The 27,336-nt window shown below is 31.8% G+C and overlaps 3 protein-coding genes across 3 annotated transcripts; 2 read left to right on the top strand and 1 right to left on the bottom strand.

The window, feature by feature from the left end:
* LOC148231095 (dihydrolipoyl dehydrogenase, mitochondrial) lies at positions 1 to 5,814 on the top strand. Its single transcript, XM_088193889.1, has 12 exons — positions 1 to 127; positions 3,269 to 3,388; positions 3,450 to 3,689; positions 3,764 to 3,907; positions 3,967 to 4,132; positions 4,198 to 4,355; positions 4,419 to 4,555; positions 4,648 to 4,735; positions 4,809 to 4,910; positions 4,982 to 5,119; positions 5,180 to 5,269; positions 5,340 to 5,814. Exons 1-12 carry the CDS (start codon positions 89 to 91, stop codon positions 5,403 to 5,405), a joined length of 1,488 nt encoding a protein of 495 aa, XP_088050015.1. The 5' UTR covers positions 1 to 88; the 3' UTR covers positions 5,406 to 5,814.
* On the bottom strand, positions 5,805 to 15,340 carry LOC148231094 (uncharacterized). Its single transcript, XM_088193888.1, has 18 exons — positions 14,877 to 15,340; positions 14,686 to 14,808; positions 14,271 to 14,424; positions 13,880 to 14,109; positions 13,655 to 13,810; positions 13,377 to 13,588; positions 13,149 to 13,320; positions 10,785 to 10,942; positions 10,431 to 10,713; positions 10,273 to 10,356; positions 9,885 to 10,208; positions 9,175 to 9,383; positions 9,025 to 9,109; positions 8,770 to 8,955; positions 8,495 to 8,707; positions 8,343 to 8,427; positions 8,094 to 8,278; positions 5,805 to 8,032 (listed from the first exon to the last, which is right to left on the bottom strand). Exons 1-18 carry the CDS (start codon positions 15,300 to 15,302, stop codon positions 7,154 to 7,156), a joined length of 4,164 nt encoding a protein of 1,387 aa, XP_088050014.1. The 5' UTR covers positions 15,303 to 15,340; the 3' UTR covers positions 5,805 to 7,153.
* Positions 15,341 to 17,128: 1,788 nt separating this feature from the next.
* Positions 17,129 to 26,635, top strand: LOC148231093 (uncharacterized). The gene is made up of 10 exons (XM_088195162.1): positions 17,129 to 17,323; positions 17,630 to 17,850; positions 20,622 to 20,771; positions 20,841 to 20,932; positions 21,003 to 22,094; positions 22,160 to 22,431; positions 23,862 to 23,990; positions 24,062 to 24,149; positions 24,956 to 25,051; positions 25,123 to 26,635. The coding sequence occupies exons 1-10, from the start codon at positions 17,150 to 17,152 to the stop codon at positions 25,233 to 25,235; spliced, it is 2,427 nt and encodes an 808-aa protein (XP_088051288.1). The 5' UTR covers positions 17,129 to 17,149; the 3' UTR covers positions 25,236 to 26,635.
* Positions 26,636 to 27,336: the final 701 nt, after the last annotated feature.

Here is a 27,336-nt window from a genome sequence, read left to right as displayed (position 1 = left end):
ACAATCGAGTTGGTCGTCGAGCCTCAGCCGGCGCCGGTCGCCCCCGTCTTGTCCTTTTCATTCCGACGTCGCTCAACGCAACGGCACCATGGCCTCCAAGCTGCTCCACGTCGTTCGCACCACCAGGGTTCGATTTTCTATACCGGTTCATTATGCAATGACAAGCCCATATGCCCATATGACCGCGGCTCGTTTTCGTTAGATAACCAATTGTTAACCTCCGTGACATTGCTGATTGTTTTCAAAACTAGTTTCGTTTATTCGACCTTCGGTTCGTGGATTCAAGTTCTTCGGTTAGTTGCTCATATGACGTTCAATAAATCGTATTTTCATATCAATTTCTTTGCCTAATTGCTATATAAATATCATTTTTTCCAATAAACATTGATAAACATACAATGTTTAAATAATAAACAAAATGTTTGTATACATATTTGTATTCACCAATTAAAATGCTCTTAATATTTAAGTAATCATTGTAAAATATGTGTTACTTTAGTTTGTATACATTGCATAATTCATAATCTTAGCTTATACAAAATAATGTAGCGTAACTCATTAGCCAATGTATGTTTAAACTGCTACTAATATTAGTCACATAAACGTTATGAAACAGATCAATACGTATTTTTAATATAAAGAAACATTATAGTAAAATATGAATCTGCATATCTGCTTCCTTTTAGATTTTTCACACTGTTGACCCTCTAACGCAGGGGCTCACAACATTTTTGTGTAATAGAGCGCATTTAACAATATCGGTAGGGCGGCGGGCACCACCTGACTCGTCAAAGATTCCTTTTTTGCCACTTACAGGACCTATAATCGGAAAAAAGTCGGTGATCTCGGCTGATTTCAGTTGTAGTTTCGGTTCGGACAACTTCAAGAGAGTGTAGTAGAGGCATAACAAATAATTAAAGATAATTAAAAATTTTAATTAGTGTTTGTGAAAAAAATTCTATTGCAGTCGAATAGTGGCGGGCGCACACAAATCGGTTCGCGGGCGCCATGGCGCCCGCAGGCACGGGGTTGAAAACCCCTGCTCTAACGCTTTGAGCGGTATCGTCTTACTTGTACGGTTTTGAGGTACCCCAGATAGTTATATATTTACATATATAACTAAAGAAATAAGAACATTATATTTATATAATACATGTTAATTATTTTTGTACAAAATAATACCAATAAATTAAAGAGTACTAAATATATAGACATAACAAAAAATATAGATAGCCTCTGAATTGATATAAAAAAAATCCACAAATGTCAAATAATATACTAAAAATATATTAAATAAATTAACGAAATTTAATAAAAGAAAAGTGTTTAAAACATACTAATTCAAAAAAGTAATAAAATAAATCGAAACATTAAAACGTTGAGAATCACTGATTTTTTTTTATAATTTACTATAAATGCAATATAAAATGATAGTAAATAGCAATAGAAATAATTATGGAAAAATACATAAAAATAACTAGCTCCGGGTGTATACTAAACAAATTAACAAATGTGTATAAATTACTCAAAGGGTTAAATGGATTTGACGCCTATATATTATTATACTGTAAGTGCTTTTGGCAATTGAACAAAATTTTAATTCTGCGAGTTTTATGTGATTTTCAGAGCACAACTTCTAATTTTGTACTTGTAGCATAACATTTCAAATGCATGCTAGATGTTATAACTTAAAGATTTTAGGTCTGAGTGGTGTGACTTTGTCAGCCAGTGAGACACTTGGTGGATCTGTCTATGACATATTTTTATTGCACAATTGATACATGCATACTGATATGCGGTCAAGTAAGTCGCCAAGTTAATATCAGTTGTGAGTTCTTGAAGAGCTGATGTTTTGGCCCTCTTTGAATGAGTGTGTAGAGTCAATTTTTTTGCAAATTTTATATGTTTCTGCGAGCAGTTTTGACAAATGGTAAATGGGTTTATTTCGACCAATTAGGCTATTTGGTTAATCCCCGTCCCCTATTTGTGTTTATTTCTAGAGAGTGGCAATCCATATATTACTATTATCTATTGGCTCTTTTATGCCATCAATTTTTTAACTGCGAATTTAAATAAGTTTGGATGCGATAAACGGTTATAGATTTATTTATTAGATCTATCAGGATACCCCAATGCAGTGGCTTAATGCCTGCTATGCCGCGGGGGCTGTTGTAAAACAATTAAAAACACTCGTACAAATTAATTTTTAACAAAAAAAGGTTATACTAATTTTCTCGAGAAATTTGCTGATTTTTGGGAGAAGAATTCACAAATACAAATTTCCGAGTTAACTCGGGCATGACTGGGAAGCGGTTAAAACAATGCTCAGCAACAAATGTACATCTTTTTGCGAATCACATCCTAACGTTACTAAAAAAAAAAACACTAGGATACAAGAACATATAATAATCAAATATTCTTATATAAACTTTTTAGATTGCTTACTTAGGATTGCAAGTTATAGATCCCGATTCAAGATTGCTGCGAACTAAGATGTGATAGAGGACACAAATAACTTGACGGATCGTCAAAGTGAAACGCGTTTTTCATATCAAAGCTGAGCATCTTGATAGATTTTTCGCAGACGTCGTTTACATGTATAGACAACCTCCACCTGCTCTCAATAGTGATTCCGAGATCTTTAGTGCAAGTTTATCTCGACAACGTTTCCACCGAGATCGTAGGAATATTCTATGCTAAATGACATTTTCTCAAATTCGTGAATTGCAAAAGATTGGCAAAAAAAGACCGTGTTGGTCTAAATCTATATCATTAATTAACGAGAAAGCGGTTACAATGATTGAAAGTATATTTTCTTTTTTTGTTAATTGAAGAGGAGTCACTTTGTATTTGAAAATACAGAAATCTTCAAAGAAAGATTAAAAAGTAATTGTAATCACTTCTTTTTATAACAAAATTAGTCTGGGTCAGATGATAAATGATATATTTTATTCTACAATGTCAGATATTAAGTTGCGATTTATAAATCCTTTGACAATATTTTTAGAAGCATAAAATAAAATATTAATATTATTAATGGCTTTAATTTAACTATACCTTTCTAATTTACGTAGTTACAAAATTGTTTTGAAATCGTAATTATTGATTGGACTTGCCTTAATGCAGTTTTTATGTGAATATAATATCACGTGTCATCAATAAATTTATAAACTTGTCCTCAATCAATCATCGATAACATTTCATCTAAATTATTATGTTATTTAGTCTATATTTATAGATTTCTCTCTAAATATTTTTTTTGTTATAGAAAACATGCATACTGAGTTCACGCTGTTTCTCAACCACACACGATGCCGATCTTGTTGTAATCGGAACAGGACCCGGTGGCTATGTAGCCGCAATCAAAGCAGCACAATTAGGCATGAAGGTAATAAAGCATCATTGATCTATTTGTATGATAGTTGAATAATATTTTTTACTTATTTTAGGTAGTGGCAGTTGAGAAAGATCCGACTTTAGGAGGAACGTGTTTAAATGTTGGATGTATTCCATCAAAAGCCCTATTAAACAACTCGCATTACTACCACATGGCTCATGGGGGCGATCTTCTCGCTAGAGGAGTTAACATATCTAATGTCACTCTAGATTTGGATAAAATGATGAACGTCAAAGAGAATATTGTGAAAGCTTTAACAGGCGGTATCGCACAATTGTTTAAGAAAAATAAGGCAAATATTAGATATATTTGTATATAATATATATATGTAGAAGTGTGACTCATATTATCATGTTTAAAAATTAGATTACGTCTTTGAACGGTCATGGAGAAATTATTGCACCGGGTCAAGTATCTGTGAAGAAAGCTGACGGAACAGTAGAAACTGTAAACACCAAGAACATTTTAATCGCGACCGGATCGGAAGTCACACCATTCGCCGGAATTCCAGTAAGATTTATTTGTTTGTAAATATTGAAGTCATTATTAATATGATATTAAATTATTAGGTCGATGAAGAAACCATTGTTTCGTCTACGGGAGCGTTGAGTTTGAAGAAAGTGCCTGAACATATGGTCGTAATTGGAGCTGGAGTCATTGGTCTTGAGCTCGGTTCGGTGTGGCAAAGATTAGGCGCTAAAGTCACAGCTATCGAGTTCTTAGATTCAATCGGAGGTGATTTATAATAGTGTTTTTAATATGTTATTGCAATTGGTTATTTAATTTGGGTTGAATTTTAGGTGTCGGAATTGACGGCGAAGTTGCAAAGAGCTTCCAGAAGATTTTAGCTAAACAAGGCCTTCAGTTCAAACTGAGTACTAAAGTTACCGGTGCCACGAAATCAGGAAATACTATCAGCGTGGATGTTGAGTCTGTGAAGGATGGAAAGAAAGATACGGTAATTTGAATGAAGCGTGTTTTAGAAGCATTTTTTTATTTTCATTGTTGCTTATTATTTTAGTTGGAATGCGACGTATTATTGGTATGTGTCGGACGAAGACCTTACACTGAAAACTTGGGTCTTGACAAGATTGGAATCATCACTGATGCGCGCGGCAGGATTCCCGTTAACGAAACCTTCCAAACAATAGTCTCCGGGTGAGCTATATTGATAACTAATCATTATGAATATCTTTACGTAATTAACATAGAATAATATTTAAAAATAATAATATGAATACAAATCTTAGAGTTTATGCCATCGGTGATTGTATTCACGGACCTATGCTGGCTCACAAAGCCGAAGATGAGGGTATCGTCTGCGTAGAAGGCATGACTGTAAGTCTTTCGAATATAAAACGACAATTTCAGTATTATATAATATAATTATAATTTATTTACATTTTATTAGGGAATGCCTGTACATATCGATTACAATTGCGTGCCTTCAGTTATTTATACACATCCGGAAGTTGGCTGGGTAGGCAAATCCGAAGAAGATTTAAAGAAAGCTGTATGTATTACTGCAATATTAAAGACTCAATACAGAGTTACTCGATTATAAATTGTTTTTCAATTTTATAGGGAGTAGCTTATAAAGTAGGTAAATTCCCATTCATGGCTAACTCGAGAGCGAAAACCAATAGTGAAACCGAGGGATTCGTCAAAGTATTGGCTGACAAAGCGACAGACAGGATCCTTGGAACGCACATAATTGGACCGGTATAATAATTTTATTATGTATTATAAATATGGTTTATATAATAAAATATGATTTTTTAGGGAGCCGGAGAATTGATTAACGAGGCTGTATTAGCGATCGAATATGGAGCTTCCGCTGAAGATGTAGCCCGAGTTTGCCACGCTCATCCCGTTAGTATATTTAATATTAAACTCATGAAAGATTTGTCCGTTATAAATAAACTACTTTTTAATATTTTAGACTTGCGCTGAGGCTTTGAGAGAAGCGAATCTGATGGCTTACTGCGGCAAACCTATCAACTTCTAAACTTAGGAACTGCACTCTTCTATGAAAAATTCATCTGTTTTTGTAAAAATGTACATATTAATTAAAATATGTAAGAGAATGTTAACAGTGACATAATTTCTTAGTATAGAAAATCATTATGATTTTTTTATACACTTGCATTTTGTATGTTTTTATTTTTATCGAACAATTAATATTTCATCTAACACAAACACGTATGTTAGATTAGATATTTTCTAGCGAAAATTGAAATTTGTTATACCATTTGGAGTATATAAATATAATATATATTTATTTATTGATCTTAGATTCTGCGCGAGAATCCCTTAAATTATACTATTGTAAATTTATTTTATTTGTTAAAACATATTTATAATAAACGTAATAGAAACAAATATTTGATTAAAAAAACAACACAAATATTGATAAACAATCATTTTATTTCACTGATATATAAACACACTAATTCGAGAATAAATTACAATCATAAATCAAACCGTTTTATTAGGATATGTCACAACATTAGTATTTCAAAAACATAAAATAAGTGAAGTAATTATTATGATTGTGGTCTAAGTATTTTCAGTCGCTTTTAAATAAATTTGATTCTAACCCTTATGATTTGAGATCTTAATATGTAATAATATGTTGATGCGTAAGTTTTGACGTATTTATAAATATTTTATTATGCAATAGAATAGCTTTTGAATATCTTCGATGGACTGAAGATTTTTAAAATATCAATCTAGGGATTATTTCTTCACTGATAAAATAAAGCAGAAAAGATTTTAGAGACATGAAACAAGTTAAAGGTTGTAATAGGTGTTAACCTTTTAGCTTAGGAGATTACGTTGAGGATTGTATTAATTATTAATTAATCATCCATCAAAATCCAAAACGGTTAAAAGAGCAACTAAGCAATACGATTGTCTCACAATCACACACTACATTTTGATGTGAATAAGTATCCACCATATTCTCGAGACCTTGCTCGTTTTATCAGATTTGAAACAAACAAAATTTTGTAGAGATGGAATAAATAAATTATCGTAGCAAAAATAAATACGTTAAATCTTCTGCATCAATTAATAATAAAATATATAATACATAGAGTACATTAAATTAAAATGATATTTTAATATCTTTGAATATTAAATAAGATTTTCTAGTTTTAGGGTAATTGGTTATAAATTTAGAAAAAATTGAAAACGCTTGCAAATCAGTCTTTCTATGTCTTTCAATCTACTTTGCAATTTTCCTTCACTTTAAATACGCGTATAATATAATAAAATGATCGATATAAACATATTATATATAAAAAAAGCTTTGGTTTATATAATAATACAATACAATTATATAAAATAACAAATTGACTAAATAACAAAATATATAAGTGCAATAAACAATAAAACTTCATTAGTCCTAGGTAGATAAAATAATTACATTATCAAACAACAAACAAATCAATCACAATTTTGATATCTTGATCGATAAATATTTTAATGCATAATTTCATCAGAATATTTAATATTAAATTGTATATTATTTTATTAAAACGTAATACGTATTATGTTGGTGCATATGGAATTTATTTCAAAATAATTATCTATGGGTTGTATGATTGAATCATAAATAATAATAATAATAATAAGGAATCAACCACACGTACATATACACCAACGTTCAATAACATTCTTTGGATCATTTTAAACTCATCGAGTAACATCAGCACCAACGAATTACCAAGATTAAGATCACAGGATCTTAAACTACCAAGATTGCAGTATACTATCGCATAGTTCCAAGTTGAAAGCCGAAGATAAGTGCTTCTGATAATCTACGCTGTCCTTGGAGCAGAATACCACCGATGCCACTTCAACGGCACGACCGTTAGCCATCGAGTGCTTCAAGACATTCTCTAGATCTTCGATGTTGAATTTCCAATGAAGCCAAAACTTAGTGGCCTCGTTCACGCACTCCGTCCAAGCCTCGCTATTTGGAGGCAACGAGCTCAATATGGATTTCGTGATGTAAATCGCTCGATCGGACACATCTTCTTTCTTCGGATTAATATTTGCATCGACCTCTGTCAGATATTCGTACTCGGTGCATAAACATTTATAATCAAACAACTTCTTTTCGACTTCTTCTCCCAAACAATATTTACTGATCTCTTTAATTTTTTCTTGCAAATGAATCATCAGATCTTCAACGTTGCCTTTCTTTTCCCGTTCGCCTCTGACGTTTTTATAAGTGTGTGTAAGATATAAAGGAGCATCTTCTTGAGTTTCTACAAATAAGTTGTTCAGATGGATGTTCAGCGCTTCAGAATAATCGGATCTTAAGCTTGCGTGTAAAGCCCTCAGATGATTATCCATCAACGGAGTGTCATCGTCGATGAATTGATGCAGAGCTCTCAGTAGCGGACTGGCCCAATTGGGATCGTCGAAGGAATCCAAAGTCAATATTGGATTCAGCGGCCATTTGAATTCGATACTCGTCCGATTTTGTATAACTTGACTCGTATTATCAATTTCAGACACGTGTTTGAATTGAGCAATGGTGTTGTGTTTTTTAGAGAATCTGATTTTTGTTGTCTTGTTCTTGAATTTGACGAAGTACATCTTGCCTTGCTTCGCCGGATTGTCCTGAATATAAAATAAAATATTATATTTTAGTTCTATAACAATCAAGAAGCACATATATTACCTCTACATATGAAGCGCCTGCATAATAAATTTTGCCATTAGGATTCACGTAAACAGTGAAGTAGTCTCCACATGCAACATTTGGCAGCATTTTTTTATTATAGTTGATTATTTGTGTTGTAGTCGACGGCGGTGGATCGACTTCAACTTGCGTAGGGATGAAGATCTCGTTTCGGTTATTGGTTCCTGTTGAATGAAAGAATGTATTATTAATCCTTATATAATATTAACGTTAATAAGTTAATATTACCGAGTTGTGAATCTAAATTAAGACCCCACACGTAGAGAAGACCGTAGTTGTCGATCAGACAAGAATGAAGTCTTCCAGCAGCCATCTAAAAACAAAAAAGCAGTTAATTTTGATTGTCAGTTTAAGTACTATATACTATATAATAAACTCACTGCCACTATCTTTCCTTTCACATTTGTAGTGTCAACTTGTGTCGGATACAAATGATTGTTCTCTTCGATGATAGGAGACGATGGCAAATTAAAATCGTCTTGAGATTCAGTCGGAGGTCCTGTAGCTTTTCTCTTAGCGCTCTTGACGCCTAAACGCAATTTTTGAGGACTGGAACCCCAAGTCCACAACTCGTTGTTCTTTAACAAAGCAAACTGAAAAAAAGAGTTTAAATTATTTACAGTCAAATTTAATCTGATTAATAAAATAGACTCACGGTATGAAAGTAACCGACGGTGATCTTAGTCACTGGTATACTACCGAGGTCGACTTTCAGAGGAATATTTGACTTCTGACGGCCTGAATCACCGATTTGACCGAAAGAATTGTTTCCACACACGTAAACAAATCCGCTTTGTGTTAGGACTGCAGTATGACAGCATCCACATCCGACAAATATTATCTTAAATTAAATAAATAATTAACTACACATTTATAATATAATAAAAGATTTCTCCATTGTTATATAAACCTTCTCAGAATTCATTGTAGAAACTCTCCTTGGTATAAACTCGTTATAAATGATTCCGTGAGCTAATTGTCCATGGACCCCCCAGCTGTAAGATAATATTTTTTAATATAATATATTTTATTTATTAAAGCATTACAATTACAATAATACCCCCAAGTGTATAGAGATCCATTATCTGTGACACAAGCCGAGTGATATTGTCCAGCCGATATTTGTACAACTTTTTCTCCGTACCATGCGAAACTTCCGTCATAATGCATTTTTCCCATGACTCCGACCAAAATCAACGATTGAGAGCAAACAGATACTTCAGAGCCGACTCCTAATTGGCCATATTGATTATCGCCCATTGCATACAGCTGAAAGTATTATATCTGTTAATAAGGACATTTATTCATTTTACATAGCTCACTCAAACACTAAATATTTATGAACTATTATATTTTATAAAATAAGATCTAGAATCAATAAAATTATCTAGACATAGATTAACAAAAAAAGTTATTTAGGAAATAATTATTATTTCACTCGTGATTGTTCATGCATTATAGTTTCGTTAAAATGCATGGCAAACCTTCAACCATTGATTTCAAATCTGTCATGTATTTTTAGATATTATATATAATATATATACCGTTGTTTGTGATATAAATGCCAACAATGATCTTTATTAATGCCGTGTAGTTCGAAAAGGCAAATTAATTATTGTAACATTTTATTTTTATATTTAATATGATTGTTGTGTAGCATAAAGCGATTTATATGTGACAGAGTAGGATTTTTAAAAAGCATCATAGCAATCAAAGGGTTAATATTCACCTAACTCAATACTGATAATCAATTTCATAATATAAACATACCCCATTTTCAGACAAAATCAACAAATGATCTCTTCCGCAAGATATGCTGAGCGCCTTTCCAATCAGATTCGTATCAATGTTTGTATAGCAAATGAATCCATTACTCGACGTGATTTTCACCTTTCCGCCATTTGTTATACCCCAAAAATTGTACCCGCAAGACAACGCACATGGCAAATGACGCTCTTTATTATCCTTGTTCAAATTACTGATCGAAGGTTTATCAGTGGGGATCAATATTGTATCAGTGTTCATCGAAATCCTAGCGTGCAATGTTGAAATAACGCCGAAGAACGATCTAATCAATCTGCGCATCCCGCTCAACTGAAAAATTAATATTATCAATTTAGAATAGTATATATGTAAAACATCCACGACACAAACATACGTGTGAATTAGCCTCGGCCGTAGACAAAGCTTTGAATAATATCCTGAAACAGTCTTGCAAAGGACACATCCAAACGCAAATTCTCTATAAGTCAAAACAAAACGATAAAGAAATACAATAGCGAGTAATACTCTTCCAATTGTAAAAACAAAACGTGCTTTTAACAATGTGATATCAAACATTCCACAGTTCTTGTCAATGTATTTAAGAAGCTGATGGGCAACGTCCGTTATCAAAAATGGAGTGTAATGCTTGTTGAGGACGACAGAAAAAAATCCGCGACACGGCCAATCGAAACGTTGGAACACCAAACTGTAGAAACTCAGCCAATAGTTTCCTTTGGAGTGAATTATACTTATGGCGTCCCATAGTCCGAGTTGTGCGAAAAGGTTGAGATTAAATGGCACAGTGTAGCTGTTGTTGGACTTGAGGAATTCCAATCTGAAATTATTCACATAGCAAATTAGTAACAGAAAATTCAGTTTATATAAAGACTCTAATTTAACACTTACAATATTGGATACTGTTCCTTATTTTGTAACGTATTATAAATATGGTTCAATAGACAAATATCAGCCGCATATGATGATTGAGGGACAATTCCACTCGTTGATATTTCAGAATATAAATCTGAGGCTCCGTATCGTAATAAAATTTCATCTGATGATATCTAGAGTAAAATGAATATTTAAAAAACTGTAGTTTCACATGAGTTTTCAGCACATCTTAATATTTAAATTTATTAGTTTTGTTGAAATTTTAGCTCTAATTATAATTTAATTTAAATGTAAAATTACAAGCTGTATGATTACTTTATTCTAAAAGTCTTGATTTATGGAAATCATTGATCTTATTTTTGAAATTATTGATACGCACACTTAAAAAATATTATTTGTATTTTAAAATTGATTATATTATACTATGATATAATATAAATATTGAATTCATTTAAAAAGTTTATATTTGAACTTTAGATCAGGGCTCGGCAACATATGACCCGCGGGTCACCAAGTGACTCGTTTGATCCATTTGAGTTCTGCAAATAGCATTTTTTTTTAATATAAATGCATGTGCCGGATTATTTGTTACGATGTTACGACCAGACACATATGTGGTTGTAAGGACCAAAAATATCCACTGATCCGAATAGTCTTCTAAATAGTCACATTTTAATTATTTTGACCCGCAGCCAAAAAAGGTTGCCAAGACCTGCTCTAGATTATAAAAATTAGGAATCTTTTAAGTAAAAGTAGTAAAATTTTGATATAAAAATAACTTGTTTTTATTTTAATGTTTGATATAAAAATAACTAGTTTTTATTTTAATGTTAATATTTTATTATAGATTATAATTTTTTGCAACAAGAATTTGTGGTTTTTTAATTTGTTTTATACGTCTAAATATTAGATTAACCCTTTGGTTGCCAAAATCCGATTTATTGGATTTTCTCCTTTGCGAGAATTACCGGATTCGTCATCAATAAAAAAATAAGTATAAAATTTTTTATTAACCCATTGGTTAGCAAGTTATTTTTTTAAAGCATATACATCATGGGAGTGAGTTTTGTTTAATTTTTTTTTTAAATTTATTGTATTATATTTATTGATGAATCAAATTCAGTGGTTTTCAACATTTTATTATAAGCTTTTTTATTATTTATGTCTCACATTTATCAACTTATGATTATTTTATTTACTTATACACAATATTAAAGTAAATTTTGATTTATTGATAAAGTAAATTCAGTGGTTCTCAACATTTTTAGGTAAGTTTTTAACATTTTATTGCGAGTTATTTTTATGTTGATAATGTAGAGAAGTAAAAAAATCGATATTAAAGAACAATAGTTTTGAAAACAATGCATCTAAAACACATTCTAAAATTTATACGCGTGAATTTCTTTTGTGTAGCTTAAAGCAATTTGTCACGCGTGAAACATAAATTTAAATGTGAAACACATGTTTCTTGTTTTTGTGATGCGTTCGAGTCATCCCAATAATCTCAATAATATAATAATAACAAATCGTCCGTATTGGAAACCTATTGAAGATAATATTAGGTAAACATATAATTATTTCATAATAATATTTTTACATTTACAATTCTTACACACACTTGAATACTAGTGCTAACAAAATCAATATGAATTTTTTAAATTTATTTAAAAAATATTGAACACAACATTTATTTCAATTTTGGGTCTAGAATCTTCAAAGAACATCTGTGATTCTGATGGTATCGGTTCCAAGAAACACATAAAAGGATTTAGAGTGTGCATGTAAAATACGTCTATTATACGTATTTTTCTCACCAAAAACGAATGATATTTAAATATTATTGATAAATAAATACCGCCGAGATAAATAAATAATTTATCAGAATTACAAACATTTACTAGAAAATATTAATAAAACAGTATATACATAATATTCGCAATTTTTACGATTTTTTCTACTAAAATAAATATTTTTATGATAATTTCTAATGATAGGTCTGTCGGGATAAGTAATAAATTAATCAAATTTATAAACGTAAAATAGAAAAATTTGGTCTTGATCCATTGAGTGTCGCCATATTCGTTCGCCGAAAGGGTTAATACATTTATATTTAGATAGTAATCATAAAAGGCTGGGCAACAAAGGGTTAAGTTATGTAATTATGGTAAATAAATAGATAACATTACGAAAATAATTTCAATAGATTTATATTATAAGAAATATATTTGCTTAAACCAAATCTTTATTGAGCAACACGTTTAAAATCATTAAGGTAAGTAATTCATAAGTCATTCAAATTAGTCATACAAGTAATTGTAACATGAATTAGTTGACCTATACTTTTCCTCATTCAAACAATAATTAATGAATCATAATTACTTTTGTCATATTGTAGATGTTCAGCGCCTCTTTAATTTTCTTTCTAGCTAATAACAAGTCTCCAGCTGCCACCATAATTGGATTTAAATGCACTTTTAACGCAGCTGCCATTCTTTCGACACCTCCTTGCTCCGTCACTAATTGTTCGATGAGCCAATCTGATGGATCACAGCTAAAAAAATATTACAATATATTATACGTCATCCTATCATACTCAATAATAAATACCTGGTGGATAAGACGTATATCTTTTTATTTGTAACGATCAAGCATGAACCTAAGTTGAAACGAGGTATAATAAGCTCTTCTATTTCGGTAGTTCCGGTCCATTTTGGGTCTATATTGGCTGAAGCATTTGACTGATTCATAGTCCAGCCGTCTAATATAATCTCGTCGTCTTCAAATTCATCTTCCCATATAGAAGAATGAATGTCGGGTTCCTATTTTGAATTAACAATATAAATATATTATTAAATATAAAGCTTTATCACATTATCTAATCTAACCTTTTGTGATGAGAAGAAACAGCTGTGTATTTCGATATTATTTGAGCCTAATATGAAAATTATCTTCTGTTGCCACAGAATGTTTACGAAGTTTGTTGGAAGTTTCACAAATTTGTAGGAATACATTGGATTTTGATCATCTAATTTGCTGTGAAGCTACAATATAAATTGTATTATTAATAATTATATTTATTGTAATATCTATATCATTTCATGATATATTACAGTGAAACTGTTATGATTTGTGTTTAAGATCGATAGGAAGTGACGACCATCTGCGCTCTGAGGATTCACGAGCCATTGAGAGACGCTACTGCTTGAATCCGATTCTTCGCTAGCCTTCGGTGTGCTACTATCGTCAAACTGAACCATTTTTGCCAACATTACGGAAACAGGCGTTGGATTATTTTTGATTTGGTTCAAATACACCATCGAATTATATGAATCGTTACAATCTGTAATAAAAATAAATGATTGTTGTATATGGATTCAAAGACAAGAACATGTTAATAGTAATTTCAGCAGAAAATGAATAAAATCACTTTTACATCTGCTTTAATAAAATATTTAAATCACAATAAACACTCAAAAAGTTGAGTTGGTACTGATGGTATACCTGAGCTGCATGACGAAATCATATTTGCCATAGCTGAATTTATGAATTCTAAGAACGGCTTTTTGTCCTTATCTGTCGAATAAACTTTCTTTGGATCTTTTGTAGATCTATTTTCTAATAAGTAACTCCATTGCCTGTTTTTCTTGCTGTTAATCTAAAATAATCATAGATATTTATTATTAAATTAAGCACAATATAGATCCAAAACAGTGCTTCTAAGCTTCTAACGTGTTTGAGTGAACGCATGTTAAAAAATGTAAATTTTAATTTGAGAATTATTGCCATTATTTTTTATTGCTATCAATTATAGTATTCCTGAGAATTTTAGAAGATCATTTGTTATGAAGAAAAAATACCTGCCGAATGTATATGACAATTTGTAAAATATTTGAGAGTAAATATTAAACATACTAACCAATAATATCACGCAGTCTAATTCATCGTCGATATAAATAATCAATTTAACAACTTTACCAATAATATATAATCTCTTCATAACTTTGGACGTATCCAACGAGAAAAATGTTAAGCCTCCTGTCTATAAAAATAAAGTTAAACATAAGCATTACATTTTTATGATTCTATTTATATACTAATGGTACAAACTTGATCTCCTATGATAGCTACAGGTTCGGCTGTTTTTGTCTGCCACCAGACGACCGCCGTTGCATTTTTTCCCAATTTTGCTTCGAGTGGAAATGATGATATTTCGTCTATGGGCCATTTTAGATCATGTTTTAGGGTCGGATCCAAGAATGCTAAGCTCGGGATTATGTGTAAAGCCGTCGGGCATAAGAGCAAGAGCCAAGATCCCGAAGAGTCGAAGCACAGGTCTACGACAGGCGAACTTTTCATGTCCCAGGGTATGCATTTTGAAGAACGCAGTAGGTTGTTTTCTATCAAACAAAAGTATAGCGAGTCCGCACTCGAAGCGGCGAATATTTTTCTTCTTCCATTTTCACAAAACGTGCACTTTTCCGTGGAAAAATCTAACAACGACCTCAATTTAAACAATCTAGGGGCTTCGTCCATCGCAACAGACGTCTATTTCGGTTCTGTCATTTTTACATAAGGTTATAAGAACGAAAACTGTGCCCATACACACGTGACTTTTACTTTTAATAAAACTATTTTTTTAATTATTTAATTTATTTTAAAATCATCGTTGATTATTAGATTCCATGTTTTATTAAAAGGGATAAGATTATTTATATTAAATCCGAAAGAAATATTTATTAGGAGTATAAATATTAATAATTGTGCAAAGATGTAATTGTATCTGTTACATATTTTTTAACAATTTATCATATTTTAAACTTAATATAACTCTAAATTTATAAATAAAATAGCTTTTAATTTATTTGCATTTATTTATTTTAGTAGTAGTGTATATTTTTTAATGTAATTTCAATATTTTTTTAAAAAAATATTTCATATTTTAATTTAGATTAGGCTAGTTAATACCGTTGAATATAGTCTTAATTCATTTAAAACTTGATTTTACATTAAAATATATTTTGCAAACAGTATAGTGTTTTAGAAATAACCTTTTTATATTGAAATTTAAAAAATAGCAACCCTATGCTGGTTTACCCTTAAAGATAATTTATAAAAAAACTTATTTTGCTGATAAAAAACTAAAAGTTAAAAAATACAAATGTAATAAATCCTTTGACTATCAGTTAAGTTATTAAGTATCATACCGAATGGGATTAGATTTAGTAAAACCCTCAATTTTATATGCTATCGATGTAGGTTTAGGTGAACCTTTTTAACACAGCAATTATATTGTTTTGCCATTTCGGCTTCTACAGTTTCACGGTGCGTTAAACTTTTTTCATTTGCCACTGAAAGTCAATTAATCGATTAATTAAAGCATGTCGATTATTTTCCCTACAAATTATGCTTAGGATTATGCTTAAGATGTAACTAGTTATTAATGATCACATAATGCATCTGACGTGTGAAGAAGATATTGTTTGATTGTGTACAAAAGAAAGTTATTTGTGTAGCGACTCCAATGCATAATTTTTGATTTTTTTTAATTGCGTTTTTTAAATAATATATCATACGTGTAAAATTATTATCTATTTTTGCAAAACACTCTAAAGTATGCAGATACAATGCAGTTTCCCGATAATACCTGTTATTGCAGCGCAGGCAGAAACAAAAACAACATACAATCGTATTTTCATGCAACTTATACGATTTTATTCTTCTAAATCGGTTCTAGCACGCGTGAATGTATGTATATATAAATTTGAAGATTTACTGGAATAATATTTAAAAGCCTATTTGTTCATAATTAAATAATGTTATTGCCCGAGAATTGCAAAAACTGTAAAGAAAAGCGGTTTTGCAGTTTAACTACGTTATTAATACAATATTTGTATTGCTGATGTTTTGTGCGTCATTAATATATGAATGTAATTTTGCAATATCTATATTATTGAAAAAAAATGAAATATTAAGAAAGTTACACTGCGCGACAAAATCACCTTTGCCTAGAAAAAATATGATTCACAAACAAAATCCTTACCATTTTATTTAAATAAAATAGTACAGTTTATAAGTGAAACGTACATTTATGAGTTGTGATGGTCAATAAAAAAAATCTGGTTGAAAAATCTAAAAGTTTTTTGTCACGTAAACAATAAGTTCCAACATTTGATTTTAAGATTTTTTTTAATAGTCGTATCTTATATACTACATATACTATTTGTTATTTTAAAATGTTTTTAGCTGCAAAATAACGTTTGAATAAATAATAAGACATGTTATTATTTTTTTGTTTATTTTCTAAACATAATAACGAAGCCGGCATTTTCTTCCACTGGCAGCATTGTACCGGAGTTGTCAAATGAAAATTTGAAACAAACATGGAGACGTCCTCTGACGAGGAATATGACGAGGAGCCTTGGCCGCGGGCTAGAACCCGACGCGCAGTGTGGCCGAGGATCCAAGTGGGCCCTGTGACGCAGCCGGGGGCCGCGGCCGGTATGGGGGTGCTCTCGCGAGTGGCTAGCGTGCCGCTCAAGGTGCTGCGCCGAGAGGTGAGCCATTGACCCTAATCTACCCCTCAAACTACCCCTAAACCCACAGTTATTCAAATCGAGCCTCTACGGACCGTTTCACACAATTCTGGTTAAAAAATATTAAATAATTGCGCGAAATTCGCCTCAACCAATCCATGAGATCAACCAAAAAAAAAACATGGAAAATTCAATATTATTGTTTTTTGATTTGGAAATTAATTTTATTTAATTGCGACTTTACTCGTATATAAATCGATACATATCACACTATTATGCAATATTGATATTTTGTGCAATTTAATCGTAAAACTTCCTTATTTTTAGACGTATGGTTCGTTCTGCGGTAAACCCAATTGCAACGATAAGAAAATATTCGAAAAGATACCACTGCGTCTCAGGTTTTCTTTGATGGATATTGTTCCGACGAGCTTTCTTCGCAATCACATATTCATGGGCTTCACACAGTGTGGACAGTTTCTCCTCAGCTTTACCTATCATCTGAAAGTTACTCCTAGAGCAGAGTTTCGTGAGGGATATACATTTAGGTAAATATTTTTCTTACACCTTCATTAGACATAAATAAGAAAATTAAACATTTTCGTTGTGCAACTAATATAATCTTATATAAAATGTAATATTGAAATTTTTCGTTTGTATCGATTATTTTAAAAACGAGTTTGCGTTCACCCTCTGCTTACACATTTTTTAAAGTATAATTATATAGATGCTTTTTACAGTATGTTAAATGCAGGCTTTAAAATAATTTCAAGGTACAAAAACAAAATCTAATTACAAAAGTGTAATTTATGTCATTTACAAAATGATATTAATGGTTGAAGTATTTTGCATTATGAATTTTGGTAAATTTTATGTATTCATTGTTTAACTGTAATGCAATTATTTTAAGTCTAGCGGGGCCGGTACTAGAGTGGATGAGTGAGGCGCTTGCCTTAGGTAAATGATGGAAAGGGCGTCAAATTAGTAGAGTCAGTGAATTGAAGAATAGAAAAATTAAAAGAATTGATGGAAAAAAAGACATTTGAAATTTGAAAGTTTGTCAATTTTATTGTCGTAATAAAAATTAGAAGAAGGCTTTTTAAAATTGTTTTCTTGTAAGTCAACGATTTCTGGTTACGTATTGGCTATTTTTTAGAGGTCTTCTTGTTTACAAACAAAAGAGCATAAAAACTCACAAATGTTTTGGCATTGTTTCTCATTTAATTTATTTTTTATATTTAAACAGAGTTTCAAAATAGTACTTATAATAAAGTATTCAAAACAGCGAAGTACTAATTTTAAATCAATACATTTAGTAATCATAATTTATTTTTGGTTTACCTACATGTGGGTACCGAAGAAGAAACAATTCAGCCTTTTAAATTCAAAGTAACATTTATCTATGTTATATACACTGCTGTACTGGCCTACTACTTGGGACTAATGTGGAGGCTCAACGAGCCAAGGGCGAAGCCCTGACGTCTGATCCAAAACCGTAAGCCTTATCTGTAGCAGCTAATGAGCAATAAAGTGTCTCTTCGACCGTAGCTCGAATCTATTATCCCTGGCATTCCCTTTATTAAAATTTACATTCATGAGTCACTTCTTATTTCTTTTTTCTGGAAGTTGTTTGGTGTAGCATATGTGGTCCACATAATAATAAATTAACACTAACTTGTTAATTTCATTTAAATAAAAAGAATTATGATTTTATTATTAGAATAAATAGTGATAAACATTATATTAATCTCGACAACTTGAGAATAACAAACTATTACTGCTCTGTGTATTTCCACATAGGAGCACCGCCCCCCCCCCTCATAGAGATTTTAGAGCAAAAAGTACAAGCTGTTCAAAATTTAAAAAATATTTGGAATAAATTACAATTTTTAGAGAAATCCATTTCAATCACAAATGTACAAGCACAGTTTTCACGTTGGAAGGCCGCATTAAGTTAGTTCTAAACAAAAAAGGCCGCACTTAAGAAATTTCAATTGATGACCTCAAAATTAGTACCAGAAATGCTGGGAGCATATCATTGCGTATATTTGATCAAAGGAAATATATTTTTATTTATAAAAAAAAAAACAAATAAATAAATTCTGGCGTCAGTCAAAAGGCCACATGTGATCTAGTGAAACATCCAATGAAAAGGTAGACGATTTTTTAAAAGTAAAGAATTGGCAATATATTCCCTATTGACATAACTTTAACCATGTACAAAAATTAGACAAAAAAATATGTTTTAGAATTTTGAAAGGAAAATAAAGTACATATCCTCATTTATTCCAAATTGTTATGGTGGTTTTAGGAGCTCTAGCAACACAAGTTAGTGTTAAAAGGGCCTTCTACGGTCTAAAGTTTGTTCTACGAGACAGTAGAAATAGTTTAAATGAAAATACATTAGAAGATATTTTAATAATAAGTGGTAACTTTCATATTTTTTAATTATAAATAAATATACTCAAGAATCCTGTATACTTCAACTATGAATATACGAATTTGTTTCGTTTAATAAATTATATAATTTATTATATACTTATAGTTCTAATTATTATATCTTAATGAATTATAAATTATTATCATTTATATTATATTATTGTATCAATTCATATAGTCTGCATATTATAAAATAAGGAATAAAATGTTCTAAATTATGGTAGAAAATATTTTTTTAATACAAATAAAAACATTTAAATGTTAATCACTCGGAGCTGAACCAAAAACCGAGAAAAACGCTATTTTTTCCAGAACTGATATTTTTTTAATTGAACTGGAACGAAAATATTATTCATACATATTTTTTTGTTATAAAATATATTGATATTTATATAGTAATCTCAAAAAGCTCAGCAATCAAAGAGTTACAAAATTAATATATATTACACGAAAAATATTATGTTATTAAAATCATTCATGTTCTGAATTTTAAAATAGTTATAACAAAGATTGACAAACATTGAAGGAAAAGACCTTTTTTCGCATTTAGAGTTGGCTACATATCACCCAAATTTAAAATACGTTGGGAACTATTTCTTGGAACAAAAAAGTCAGTCGAATATAAAAACATAATTTTCAAATCTTTGGACTGCTCAAAGAGGCGATGGTAAGAAGTTTCAGGTTTAACAAAGAGGTGCAGTAGGCTGTGCTTTAGTGGTATCGATTTATCGGCTATTATAGGAGATTTATCACTCCTTAATTTATAAAAGCGATATTACTGTGCTGAAGCCAGTGCTTTATAATATATAAAAGATTGTATTTTCCAACTCTAGTAATTAACTCAACTGTACTTTGCATAATTTTATTTTGTTAATTTTAGGTTACATTTTTTATCTTGGGCGCCTGGTCAAGAAGCTAAGTTAGTTCACTCTGTACCTATATTTGACGACGATTGTGTGGACAATAGAGTAGCCGTCTCTATTGCACAGTGGAAGCATAATCCGTCTCTGTTAGTGGTCTACGGAATAGCGTAAGAAAAATATACTTTAAATAAACTAACAAATAGACAATTTGTAATGCTGATATTTTTCATCATCAGTGAGATATCAACCGAACACTCGTACTTGAGCGTAGTCGGAGTTCCGAGATTAGGCTGTCGGAAATGTTCGGCCCTATCAAATTCAACCGAAGGTTTATTTAGTTTAATTTAACTCAGTATGTGTATTTTAATTTGATTTGATAAAATCGATTTCTTCCGCAGTTCTCGATTGTGGCGGAAGACGTTGCATCGAACACAATTTTGCAATCCACACAAAGTTTTATTGTGCCGCTGAATCGGCGATGTGTGAGCCTGTCGTTCAACTAGCATACCACAATCAAATAGTTATTTACACAGATTATATTCATATATTAGAGATAGATTTAATAATACCGGATCAGATACAGATGGAGGCGAATCAGGAAGAGAAGCAAGAAGCCACGGCGTGCTTTGCGAAGCCTATTCTAGGTTTAGATTCATTGTGCTCGTCCGCCGATAAGATAATACAAAGTATCCTGGCAGACTTTTCCGACGTAGAAATGGAACCGCCGACAATCATGAGAGCCGTACAGGTACCGGATATGTATAACCATGAAATTTGCCTTCAACCTGCTCGCGGCACCCAACCAGTGGCCGGCTGCAGCGAGGTGTACGTTGGAGTCGAAGACTGCTGGGATTCCGTCCCGTCGCCCAGAACGCTCATTAGTCCGCCGCTGCGTTCGCCGAGCCGCCGTCCTGCTGAGAGTCTTTCGCGATTCAACGAAATGCACCGTATTGCTGACAAAACGTACGAGTTCGTCGAAGAGACGGAGCCCAAGTGCGAAAAGTTGAGCATATTTAGAAAGCGGAGATTAGCCGATAAGAAGTACGAGTTCTCCGAGGATAACAGCGAAAACATTGTTCCTTTTAGAGTCTTACGTAGCAATAGAAAGTATTATATAGGAAATTCGAATCGAGGGCAGCCCAAGCGAGCTAAATCGCCCTCCGAGGGCACCGTTTTAAGAGCTCATAACCAAATCGCATCGGCCACACCAGTGTTAAATGCCGAAGTGAAGTACAATCCGGTTATTACACACTTTCAGAACAGAGAGCCGATAAACGAAATTGAATATAGGATAACGGCCATGCAAGAGGACGGCTCGTTAAAGACGATTGCTGTTCACGATAATTCATCGAAGACTCTGTCCGATTACACCGTTCATCCCCAAGATCCTTACCTCGTGCATTCTGAAAACTCTAAATGCAGTAAGCATTTCAAGAGGCGATTCATCGAAAGTGATGATGATATAACGTCAATAATAACTGACTCTGAAGGTAAGAGTATTGGAGTGCGATTTAGATTTGTATAGTTTTGTAGTATTAATCATGTGTATTTTTAGATGATTGCTTATCCGGTTATCATGTGGCGTTGCCGCTCTTCGCCCATGGTGCGGGATATGTGCCTTTACAGCCGGTTTCGATGGGCGCATGGGAGAAAATGCGCACCGGCGCCCCTGTGCTGCAAGCATCTCAAAAGTCGTTGGATATAGAACTGCTGTGCAATGAAGTGTGCGTCCGCCTCTGCCGACAGAACAAAAAGAAGTTCATCTACTGCTTCGATTGGGGTTGCCATATTATAAACGTTTGCCAAACGAGCGGTTGTATCTGTGGGGTAGGTGTCTTGTTATTATTTTGCTGCTCGGATTTTTTCCGGACAGGATTATTCCAGACACAAATTTTGCAGACAGATTATGGACATTGATTTTTGCAGACACTCAATGCGAGCTAAATTTTTACCCTTTGATTTGTGGATTGTTATTCATCGACAAAGTTATTTCCAAATATGCGCCCAAAGTTTATTTTTATTACATGTAGTATTATAATGTAAATCCATTCGAAAGGATCGCAATAAAACATAATAGTGACATGTAATAAAATTAATCCCTCGTGTAACTTCACACAATTTTTTTCTATTTATTATTATTTCCAGTTTTACGTTTCTTTTATGAAATTAATCTTTTATTATTTTAAGTTAAATATCATTAGTTTTAAGAACTAATAATTTAGAAAGATTTCTATCTGAACAGAATTTGGCTTTATATGATCACGCCTAAATCAACAGGAAATAGAGATTTTATTAGAATGTAGTCCATTTGTTGAAACAATACGATCCATTGTTATGAGAATGTGTTGGGAAAGAATTTTGCAAAATCGTATATGAGGAGTAATTGATAAAAATATTGTTTGATTGCTAAAGGCAGGAACGTCATTTGAGGGGGGCAGGTGAAGTCCTTTGCCCCCCCTTGAATTTAGTCAGAAAAATGCATGTCATTTAATAAAATACTATGAATTTTAACGAAATTAAAATATTAAAAAATATCCACTGACAGACTAACTATTGCCCCCCCCCTGGAAAAAGCTGAAATGATGTCCCTAATTCTAAAACAGAAATTCTCGGTTTTCTACTAGCAAAAATATAATTTAACTAATATGCTCTACTGAAATTATATGCTGTTATAAAACTCAATTTGACAGTTGCGAAACGTCCATTTGCTGTCAAACCCAAACCTAACAGTTTACTTGAAATAATAAAATAATAAAATATTAATTTCATAAAAAGTGTATTTCATAAAAGTAACGTAAAACTATGTAGTAATGGAAATAGAAAAAAGTTATTTAAAGTTACGTGAGGAAATTATTTTTGTTACATGTCACTACAATTATATTTTATAAAGATCCTTTTGAACGGATTTAGGCAAAAATTACGTTTTCAATAATGGAAAAATTAACTAAGACAAGCTTGGGATTGTCGTTGTTTTTGCGTATTTTTTATTAGATTTAATTCAAGTTGCTTGCTACATTGAGCTCGGTAGTTAAAAATTTAAAAATCCAAATGTTTACCTTAATTTTTATTTAATGAAAAATTAAAAATATTTTTTTGTCCGGTATAATCGATGTCTGAAATAATCAGTGTCCGGAAAGTTCCTGTCTCCAAAAATCTGTCTTGAAAATTCGTGTCCGGAATAATCCTGTCCAGAAAAATCACCGAATCTATTATTCTTTATGTAACAGTTTAATGTTTTATTTATTAACATTTTAAAGGTTTGCGCTATGTGGTTGTGGGCGTCCGAGGAAGAGGCAGAAGAGAGTAGCAATGTGGTTTCTAATTGTCATACATGCAAAGAGCGCAACTCGGTCTGTATGATTCATCGAAAGCAATACGCCGCTGAGGTATGTGATTGAATACAAACGTGGTTTAATAAGTGTTAGGTTTTATAAAATATTATTCTGTATTATTATAGTGCCTATTTGTTTGGGATCTTGTAAGCGGACAGTACAGAACTGAACATGTTTCGTTTAAAGAAGATTCTACTCCTGATACTTCTAGAGGTAAGTGAACTGTATTTAATGCATATTTAAATGAAACAAAACTGATTCATGAAAGACAAGTTTTGTCAATACTGAACAGTGCTTCGTATGTTCCTCTGTTTTATGGCGTTTTAGTTATTATAATTTTAAAATTAAATTAAATTGTCATTAACAAAAAAGTTCACTTGCTTTTTACAAGAAAAACTAATTTTCACAAGATACAAGTTTACCAAGTACATATGTATATATTAAAAGGTCACAAATTTTCTGTGAACTATCATGGAGCGGGGATGAATTCCTGAACATCCTCTCTAATGTGACTTCTCGCAGTAGTCAAAGACTGGCGTGAGGGTGCGGATTCCTCAACGTACACCTTGCGACGATTCCACACAGTTTGTCTTCAGTGCGTCGTTGGCTAAGGTGTCAGTGGAGTGAGCATTGGCTCCATATTCAAGAGTTTTATGAAGACAAAAATGAGACACGCTTAGCTTCAGAGCAGGTCTAACCAGCCCACTTCTCCGTTAAAATTCCAACCAAAGCTGGTTATTAATGAGACTTGCTTAGTTCTAGAGCAGGTCTTAACCAGTCCAACACTCTGTTCAGAGGTAAGATAAAGTCTTGTTTTGAGGGCCGCGTGTGCCTTTTTATAGGGCTGTTTAAGGCGAGGCGCAATATATCGGTGTCCGATCCATTTAGACTGGAAATTTGTCTGTTACAGTATATATTTTTTCATAAAGTAGAAAATGTCTTTCTTCATAGTCTTTATTCTACATTTTTAAATATAAATATATTCTACATCTATACATATATTATATTTTTTTATTCAGAAACTGGTAGCATTCGTGCGAGACAGAGAGCTCTTCAGTTGGCGCCAATTCCTTCTACGCATAGTCAGGATATAAGATTGTTAACCACACTGACAGGTAATATCTTGTAACTCTATAAAATTAAGATAAGATCTAATTAAATAAACATATTCCAAATAAATTTTAAGGTCGCTCTCTCAAACGATTGACGGATATGGATCACTGTATAGAGATCACAAAACAGCATCCGGATATATCGGAGACGGAATCCTCTACGGCCGAGGAAAGCGATTCAGACTGACAGCCATTGTTATGTGTATCGACGTGCATAATGTTTTTTATAAAAACCGTAAAACTCATTTGTGTTATTTAGATTAGCTCTTCTGCCAATAAGATGTTTTGGTTGTACCTAGTATTATTTATATGATTTTTTATGTTAATTGATAGTTTGATAATTAACGTTTAATATGCATTTTTTCCACCGGATCGTTGATCGTACAATATATACATATATTTATGGGGCACAGTGTTGTTAAGTCAATAAATGATATTCGATCTAATAAGTATAATGATGATATTGGATAAGTTTGGACATGGATCTCATCGATGATTCGCTCCGCAATGGCTGTGCTGTGTTGCATTTTATGTTTTTAAATGCCACATTTCGTGTAGGTGTTTAACCAGAATTTACTCTGCGCGTCAATTTATATAATAGTATGCATCGATGACTCTTCCGTGATAATTAAACAGCAATAAAACGAAGATGTATTCGACCCTAGATTATCATATTAGGATGTATGTGACTATGATTGAGTATGTTATGTGATAAAGACTTCTTTTATTTTTCAGATATGTTTTTGTTAGGTAAAAAGTTGCTTTTTTTGATTTTGTATGCCGGTAAAAGAGGTAACGGAAATCAGAAATGATGAACGAGTATAATTTAAGGCATCTACTAAATATATACTCATATTTTTCAATGTTACAAATGTTGTGTTCCTTTACTTTATGAATTGCAATATTTTTTATTGTATTTTTATTTCTTTTACTCACTTTAAGTGTTTCAGTTACAAAATGAGATGCCTACTTTATTATGTATTTATGTATTAGTTAATGTGATTAAATATTAATAATAATTTAATACTTGATTTGAAAACATTAAACTTACAGAATCAAAATGCACAATATATTTTTTTGATTTTGCCATTAGAAACTATTTTTTATATGTTTAAAGCTATTAATTTTTGTCATGACTATAGTGTAATTTGTATTATTTTTATACTATACCCAGTGTGCTAGTGTCTTAAGTTATTTTGCAATAAAACTACTTTACTTTTAGTCATACTACTTTATGCGAGTATTTGTTTATGTGTGCAGTATATATATAATTTACACTTGTAGGTTGATTTTAAAATAAGATCATGAAACTATACTGTCACATGTAAAGTAAAAAATCGAACATATGGTTGTTTCAAGGTATTATTGCAATAAGTTACACAATGAACATTTTTTAAGATTAAAATTTGAGTAAGATGATTTTTATAGAACGTACGCATATTATACGTAATAATCGAACTGATAGCTTATATATGTTTTTTGTAAAGCATGATTTCGTTTATGATTGATTATAGATATGAGTTTATAATACGCAATACCGGCGAAAGTGTATTTGATTTGGAAGTGAATAAATAAATACTTTTTTTATTACTAATTTTATTTATATTTAAAACAACCCCAAGATGCTCATGGCAAATTATAATATAGAGCTTGCTCTATTTGAATGCTCAACTAATTATTTGTTCTCCTTTGTCTTCATAAATTAAGCTCAAAGTTACTGTGTGACTTGTATACTCATTTAGTGGGTGTCTAAGCTTACCAGATATTAAAATAGCAATATATATTCTTTCCTCCATGACATGTATTGGGTAAGTCTGATTAGTGACCATTGTGTATCTTAGTAATGATGCGATTTATTTTATCGCAAAGCGAAAAATGTTTTTTTTTACTGAAACTACAGGACAGACGGGATCGAGTCCCGTTAAAAACAGTACATATTTTCGATGTTCTAAAATAATACGCAGTTCGAGCCAAATGAATTTTATTTAAATAATAATAAAACAATTTGATTATTATTTTAACAATATAACACAAGCGCAAATTTTTATCAGCAAAGTTTAGGTACATAGCGAAACGTTTTTATGTGTCATGGCTATCCCTTGGGAATGTGACTAAATTTGTCTCATTACTTGTTAAAAACAACTATTAGTCACACTGCCATATAGAAGCGCGCGTGCAGATCGGATTCTTGGGCAGATTAGGACCACTCACAAATGGATTTTAATAAATAAATATGGCGCCGATGCTAATATAATATAATGCTCTTTCCATTCAATGTGCCTAGTAAG

This window comes from Plectrocnemia conspersa, unplaced genomic scaffold (assembly GCF_051122295.1).
Source record: "Plectrocnemia conspersa isolate PC_06_02 unplaced genomic scaffold, ASM5112229v1 ptg000010l, whole genome shotgun sequence".
NCBI lineage: Eukaryota > Metazoa > Arthropoda > Insecta > Trichoptera > Polycentropodidae > Plectrocnemia > Plectrocnemia conspersa.
This window is presented reverse-complemented; position numbering and strand designations above follow the sequence as displayed.